We start from the raw sequence: 8344 nt of genomic DNA, 5'->3' as shown, positions 1-8344 counted from the left end.
GATAAGAAAGATTTCTCTGATCTGTATTTAATCTTATTCGATTGATCGTTACTATGAATCAACGCATCGAGTCGATCAATACTTAGTGATGAATAATATATCTGAATTGTCATCTGAAATCAGTGAACTTGATCAATATGTGTTAAAAAAATAAATAAATTCGGCATATTCTCTCTCTACATCTCTATGTATTGTGTTGTCATAAATATAGCATGCCTGCTTTAATTACTAGGATAGTCTTAACACTGTGTCCACAACTAGGGTACTGTGTCTACAACTTGAATTTACACAGCATATTTTTATCGCTCCCTCTCTCTTCCTCTCTACCTTGTTCTAAATATTCATATACCCCTCTTCATCTCTCTGTCCCCATCAATCTCACATTCTTCCAGAATTCCCCATGTCATTATGAAGTTTTATCTCCTCCACCAGCCATCAAATCAAAGGTACATAATTTTGTTTTTCCTAATTCGTCTTGGTTTCACATATATTTGACTTCATTGTCTTTATTAATCTTACATCAATATGTTCTCTCTGTATAAATCAAGTTCATCTAATTCTGAAATTACTCTACATTTTACTTTCTATCTCAATGTCTTTTCCATACCAAACCCAATAGATCTTTTGATTTCATTTATTTCTATATATTTATCTCTCAAAGTCATGTCTCTCAAAATATCTATTATCCTTGCTCAAAGTCTCTCTCCATATTTCATTGCCTCAACTGATTAGTCCAGATTAGAGAATATATGTATATTGGTTCCTACCATGTAAATAAAATTTAGGGAATTCTAAGAAATACTTTAGTTTTGGCCAGCCAATGTGGAGGTAATCTCAAAATGTGAGGAAAATGAGTGGGAAACATTCGATATATTCATGGGGTATTGATTTCATAAACTTCAGTTTCCCTTTTTCCAATAACTTTCATATAGTTACTTCCATTTTTTTGGCTTTTTGCCTTGATTAACAATTGAATCTAGTTTGCATAACAAAAAAAAAAAAGAACCAAAATGGGATAGTGGAGGAATCTCAAAACCTAAAAAATGGATGATTATATCACCATGACCATAGTTGTTACTACCATCTTCAGGGACAAGATTGCCTTTATTCAAACTGTGTTGGTAATTAAATATAATATTCAATTTTTAAATAAAGGACACTGTGAATATTTAAGTTAAATATTATCAAATTTACATTTATAATGATATAATGTATGAGGTGGCTTGAAAGGGGAGACAATGAAGAGTCTACCTAGATAGTGAAGATATATACATAAAGGATAATACAATGAAACATAGGATAGATCTGATGTACTAGGCCTTTTGGCCCAACGACCCTATTTGGCATTATTAAAAAGATGAAAAACAAGGATTAAATCTAAAAATGATAAAATAAAATATATTTAGACATACTTCGGTAAACATTGATCCGGGGTAGTTTAAATAACATTTATGAATTATGTATTTCAGAAATCCAGGTATAAATATCAAAGTTTAATTTGATTACTTGATTAATGTAATTCATTATTAAAAAGATGAAATACATTATGTTTTAATTAATTTTCTGGCCTAATAAATGTGGGATATTTATTGATATCACAAATGTACAGTATCAAAGGATTTAAACTGATGTTGATAACATATCCTATTATTCATTTCATTACACACACGTCTCGTATTAATGGAAATCAAATTAATGGAAAGATCATATAGCATCGATGTAAAGATCATAAAACTGCTCTGTTGATCAAATTGGACGAGCCAACTTGATCAAACTGACCAATTCGATCGTCGATCAAACATGCAGTGTGATTCATTCTGTTGGTCAGGTTTTGATCCATCCCATTAGGGATTGACCGTGGAGCCCCCCATGATATGAATTTTACCCAATCATTTAAACTGTTGGTCAGATATCAAGGTGAATAAGTAAATCATCTAATTTTAAAATTCTTATTGGATTCTGGAAAAGATAATTAAGGGCATAAGTCAATCAATAGAGAATCACAAAGTCGATGGATAACAAGAGCATGGAACAATATTAAAATTAATTATTAATCCAGACTGTAAACTTGATATAATTTAACTAAATTGATTATACATGAAAAAAATCACATTATTTTCCTACAAAAAGTACTTCCAAGCAAATGATTTTATTTTTTTTGTAAAAGTTCACTATTTCAGGGTATCTGAAAATGAAATGTGAATCATAACCTCAATGTGAGATCCAGGCCACACATCTCTTAAAGCTCAGGGTTGGACTTCTCTTCAATGGAAATACTGCAGTCAATGCCTTTGGTTTTGAACTCCGACTGAAGATCTTCAAACAACTTGCTCAGACGAGAATAAAACAGTCTTTGTCTGTTGGCTATATTATTATCCCCTTTCATGCCGCTTACTTTAACCCGATTAAGGTAATGTCTACACGCCGTTAATATTGCTTTACCTCTCTTCCGGAAATGCCACACCACAAAATCTTCAAAATTCTGCAACAGAAAATAAAATTAAATTGATGGAAACGAGATATTTGTTTTCGAAACATTTCGGCGTTCTTGATTCTGAGTTTGTGAGAAACGTATTATTACAGGAGGGCTGGTTATGAGTTTTAGATTTTGTTTCCTTGGTTATCAAATTAGGTCTCCAGGCAAAAAATCATTCTGCAAGGTTCTTGGGTTCCAAAAGGACGTACGAAAAATGCCTTTTTTCTGTCCAAATAACTAAAAACTTGTGGCTTGATTTTGTCTCAAATTTCGCCTAAGAAAAAGGGTTATCCGGTAGACTTACTAATCCATAACTTTATAATAAAGGCCAGAGGAAGAAAACGGACGTTGATTCTCCTACTGATTATAAGGAAAAAAAACTTTCTAAAAGTAGAAAAACTTGCCTTTGGAGGCCTGCGCAGGGAATGCAGCATTGTTATGCAAGAGAGCAAGAATATATCCTGGTTGTAAAATTCTGAGAGTTGGCACCCCAATTCTATACATTTCGTTGATTCAAATCCAGGCTCATTGAAATAAGGAGTCGAATTCAAGACCAGAGCCTGAATAGAAACCAGTATTTGAAGCATGTTAGAACTGTTTGGGTTCCACATCTCGCATTCCTCGCCAATCCAAGTCCCAAGAAGGCTCAGGCAGATCAACCCATTTTCATACATGTTGGGATTGATCCGGAGACCATGGGAATGATAGTACATATTCTGCAGAAACATATAAGAAAACCACAAATTCAGTAAATCTTTTTTCTTGGTCATTTAATCCAAAAGATTATAAAAAAAAATTAATCATTAAGAATCATCGAGATGAAGGTTATCAAAAAAAAAATCAAAAGATTCTTTTAATAAACGTACAGGTGGCTCATCAGGAAAGGTGGGAGGAAAGCAGCAGTCAAAGAAGAAGAGCCCATCATGATAGGGAGTTCCAGATGCCCCTACGATGACTGCTCTCATAAGGTCCATTCTCTCTTCGTATACCCTCACCAGTATATTCTCTGCAGAAATATCATTGGAAATTATTAAAGTGTATGTTATAAGAATTAAACAGGAGAAAATCCATTTTTTTCTTCAGATATGTTCTTACCAGGCAATTCTCTCTCTAGAATCCTCCACTCGTTCTGAACTGCCTTCACCCAACTCTTTGGTGGCTTTAAGACACAGTATTTAAGAGATCAGAAGGTATTCGAGAAGATAAATTATCAGAAATACTCTCACCGTTTTCAATAATTCTGTCGCCTGAGATTCAGGTTGGAAGAAGTAATGATCTGAGTAATCAACGATGATATCAAATAGTTTGAATTCTTTAGAATCTGAGTTTGTTTCATCATCTTGCATTGAATTCGAAAAATTCCCCTCTTCGAATTTCTCATCTTGAAACCGTAGGAATGCTTTGTCCACTCCAGCTGGAAAATCTATGGAGTACAACTTCGATATCTCGTTATAGTTCGCATTGCTTTCTTCCATTTCATCATTCGAAGGATATTCATCTAAATCATTCACATATTTGGCCAGATTGAAGTATACACCTGTTTCTTCCGAAATAAAATTTCCCATCTCCTCAATGGACATCATAGGGTCTTGGTAGATGTTCTGGAGATAAAAAAATAAATAAGTACGAATAATGCCGTGCAGGAATAAATAAAAAGAGTAAAAAAATAGGCCTAGTATCAACCCATACATTTATACCCTGTAGATTTTCATCACTAACAAAAGTTTTGTGGGCTGAGGTTATAATGGCAGTCTGAGAATCTGCAGCTTCCATTTCTTTCATGGCCAACGATTCGTTGCATTTCGCAAAAATGAATTCATCCTTCTGAAAAAAATAAGGGTTAATTCAATTGGGTGGAATTCAAAACATACCATCGAAAAATATATCTCAGTGCTGTGCGCATGCCTCTTTCATTGGCCAGTCTTCAATGGCAATGTTCTTGAGCTTTTCGTTTAAACTCTTTTGACCAAATTCCAGGAATTTGTGATCTACGATAGCCCCCTTATCAACAGCCTCCTCATCAACAGTTTTTTCTTCATTACTGAATATATTCCAAAGTCCTCCGTCGTCAGTCTCTGCTTCAGGAGATGTACTGCGACCGGGATAACTCAATACCTTCTGGAAAGGTTTCCATAGGAATAAAATGATTATCTGCGACAATTTCTCGATCTGCCAAGCGCATGAAATCGTGTAAGTTGACATGTCGATTTGTGGCTTTGGAGTTTTTCTATTAGATTTTTCTTGCAATTCAAGTTGACATGAATTACATGAAAATCTAAAAAAAAACATCCAAACGTGACCTCCTAGCGAATCAAGAATGTGCAAAGAATTCTCAACACAGCCAAGCGGCTGATCATTATTAAAAATCAGAAAAAAAGAATCGAAAATAATTTTCTTGGAATCGCAAAAAAATGGAAATGATCTTTCAATCTTCATTCAACCGCTCTTGCTTACGAAGAAGTGACATTGTTCTCCCGACTCGGATCAAACATTCTCACGAAAAAGTAAAAAAAAAAACCTCGAGAAGAGAGGAAATACCCAGGCCATTTCGTCTCGGCTTTGATCGACGTTCCAAGATGTTCCAAGAAGCCGACGACTCACAGATCTCAAAGTACAAAGAACTCTCCGCGCGCTGGCTTCTGTTTAAAAAACGAAATCAAACCGAAAAAGATCGTAACAGAAATTTAAAAAGAACAGTCAACAGAAATTCATCACAACTTCCTTGACAACCGTCGGAGATCTCACCTCTCTTCGTCGTAGATCGAATCTCCCGCCATGATCGAATCTCTTCGTTCTTCGTCCTCTGTTATTCTCACCCCCCCTGGGACTTCATTCTCCTCTTTTATCTAGCGAGTAAGCTCCCCGAAGGGAGAACAGTGCCACGTAGGAGAATAGTGGACCCTCGGTGCCACGTAGGAGAGAGAACATTGCATGATGACGTGGCCTCACCACTTGTGACTGGGCCCTCAGTGACATGTAGGAGAGAGAACATTGCATGATGACGTGGCCTTGCCACTTGTGACTGGGCCCTCTATGCCACGTAGGAGAGAGAACATTGCATCCTGAAGTGGGGCATTGCCACGTATGACATTGGCCCTCTGTGCCACGTAGGAGAGAGAACATTGCATCCTGAAGTGGGGCATTGCCACGTGTGACAGAGGCCCTCACTGACATGTAGGGGAGAGAACATTGCACGATGATGTGGCCTTGCCACCTGTGACTAGGCCCTCTATGCCGCGTAGGAGAGAGAACATTGCATGATGACGTGCCCTTGCCACTTGTGACGGGCCCACCGTGCCATGTCGGATAGAGAACCTTGCATGCTGAAGTGGGGCTTTGCCACGTGTGACAGAGGCCCTCGGTGCCACATAGGAGAGAGAACCTTACATGATGATGTGGCATTGCCATGCGGGATAGGGGCCCTTGGTGCTGGTGCCATGTAGGAGAGAGAACCTTGCATGATGATGTGGGCCTTGCAAGATACGGGCCCTCGATGCCATGTAAGAGAGAACCTTACATGATAATGTGGCCTTGCCACTTACGACACAAACCTCAGTGTCACGTAGGAGAGGGAACCTTGGATGTTGACGTGGGACTTGTTACGTGTAAGAGGGGCCCTCTGTGCCCCATAGGAGAGAGAACATTGCATGATTATGCGGGTCTTGCCACGTGTGATGGAGAGTACTATTGCACTGTAGGAGAATAACCAGCGCTGGTGCCATGTAGGAGAGAGAACATTTCATGATGATTTGGGCCTTGCCAAGTGTGATAGAGACCCAAAGCTAGGGAGCGGAAAACATCATCTGTCACGTCATTAGTCGCGGTGATGGATAATGTGAGGGAATATTGGTGACCAATGCCATGATGTGATGTGGTGACTATTTTTGAATGATGAAAAAGAGGGAAAATAGAATTCTTTGTTTGAAACTCGCCCCACAGTTTTTGTTCTTGATCATTTGCTTGAAACTTTATAAAGCAGATAGTCTATGTGAATCTATGGGTCTTTCGAGATTGTTGTTGAGATTTAGGTTGGCCTCTGAATAAGAAGTATATAAACATGTTTTTGGTCTCAAATGATTTGTTTAAAGATAAACATTGTTATGTTTTCAGTATCTGATATCTGATTTCCAACAGGAATTCAGAGTTCTCTTGGTATATCTGGTGCCCTATCTAATTACCATTGACTGGATTAATTTATATTCATGTTGAAAATTATAAATCGACTTTCTGATTCGAAACTATTGGGATCTCAGTTAGCCTACATTTTTTCATGATTCATTTATCATTTGTTGAGTAAAGTTGTGAGATAATTGAATTCTATTTTTAGCTTAGGTGACCAAGGAATAACCTAAGGGGGGTGAATCAGGTTCTCTATTCATATTATATTATTATTTTTAATTAACCGAGGATTTTTCTACCCAAGAAATGAGGTAGGGGAAATGGGAGACACAATTATTATTTTTTAGACAGCTTAGGCTAATCCTTAATGCTGTTCGGGGGTATCCGTCCCGAAGTGATGATGTGCCCTAACCGAGTTTGTGTGAGTTCCCCCCAAGAAAATCACTTGGAAATAGGCCTGAACAAGGATACCAAGAAAAAGAAAAAGTCGATGAAGCTTTGTCGTCCTCAACCCTCAAAGGCTTCCACGGAATGACATTGCTTGATCTACTTCAACTTGACCCCCAAAGCCTTCTTCTCATGGCCTCCAAAGCCTTAATATGAGTGATCACAAAGATCTAACCACAACAGTATATTTCTGAATAATGTTTTCTCCTCAACAACACTTAATATAGATGGCTACTTAAAATAGTATTCAAGACAATGACCAATTTTAAGTATTCCAACAAGAAAAATTTTTATGTCAAAACTTTATTAATTTAGAGATAAATATTCATAAATATAACTATGACTTCCCTTCAGTAATACCTCATTGTTTGTGGTCGTTCTTCCTTCAGTCCTCTTCTCTTTCACATTTTTCTTTGGATGAAATTCTTGATTCACGTTTGACCTTTGATGCTTAAAACTCAAACATCTTTTTTAATCCTACACCAAATATAATGATTCCACTAGAACGGTTTTGTAACACAATTTATCTCACACAAAGTGTTCAAAAACAAATCAAATAAATTTCTAGAGATCAATGTTTCAATGTCCTTAGTTTATGGCTTGATTCCTTCGTGTCCAACTTTAAACCCCAGTAACTCTTTTCAAACTTAACCAAATAATGTGATTCAAATTTATTTGGTTTTATATGGATGTTAGAAACAGTTCATCTGTTGAACAATAGCTCAAAATAAGTATAAAAAATATACTAAAGATTATAAACTTATCAGAGGGTCAAGGATGTGTGAAGTTCGGATCCCAGCCTTCTTTTTTTTCTTTCAATCTTGAAATACCATGCACCAAAAACCACGAATCCAACTTCTATGGACTTGTATTGATGTTAGAAAAAATGATCTCTCCAAAGAATGCTAAAAAATTTCTTGAAAATTTTTCCACGAATTGAGAGATCTCTCTAGCTTTTGGACTGGGATTTTCGAAGGGCAAGGAGAAGGGGGTTTAAAATTAGGGCTCAAAACTGTATATATGGACTTAGAAATCAAAAGGACATAATGGTAATCTGTCAAAAGCCCCACAGTCATATGCATTGATTATGATTAAGCAATATAAAATAATCAACACTTTAATTTTGATTTTTTTTACATTTACAATTTTCACATCAATTCAAAACACCTTTCAAGAGTCAAGAGCAAAAACTAGCCGTTATGCCAACAATTTGAGTTTTAAAAATAATCTTAAACTTTTAAGTATGTTTACCACATCATTTAAATATATATATCACCATTGGATAATGATATCTTCATGTAA

General features: G+C 36.5%; 1 protein-coding gene across 4 annotated transcripts; it reads right to left on the bottom strand.

Annotated features, from left to right (window-relative positions):
• Positions 1–2133: 2133 nt before the first annotated feature.
• On the bottom strand, positions 2134–5290 carry LOC144701475 (putative ubiquitin-conjugating enzyme E2 38). Of its 4 annotated transcripts, XM_078573286.1 has the most exons (10): positions 5222–5290; positions 5015–5115; positions 4592–4645; positions 4382–4517; positions 4166–4300; positions 3703–4077; positions 3572–3635; positions 3343–3482; positions 2881–3192; positions 2134–2482 (listed from the first exon to the last, which is right to left on the bottom strand). In XM_078573286.1, exons 4-10 carry the CDS (start codon positions 4388–4390, stop codon positions 2240–2242), a joined length of 1278 nt encoding a protein of 425 aa, XP_078429412.1. In that variant the 5' UTR covers positions 4391–4517; positions 4592–4645; positions 5015–5115; positions 5222–5290; the 3' UTR covers positions 2134–2239. The 4 variants fall into 4 exon arrangements, with proteins under 4 accessions (XP_078429412.1, XP_078429409.1, XP_078429410.1 ...); XM_078573283.1 differs by having other exon boundaries at positions 4382–4645; XM_078573284.1 differs by having other exon boundaries at positions 3572–3626; positions 4382–4645.
• Positions 5291–8344: the final 3054 nt, after the last annotated feature.

The sequence above is a fragment of the Wolffia australiana genome, chromosome 3 (genome assembly GCF_029677425.1).
Source record: "Wolffia australiana isolate 7733 chromosome 3, ASM2967742v1".
NCBI lineage: Eukaryota > Viridiplantae > Streptophyta > Magnoliopsida > Alismatales > Araceae > Wolffia > Wolffia australiana.
Note: the sequence above shows the minus strand (reverse complement) of the source record. Positions and strands in the feature narration are given on the sequence as shown.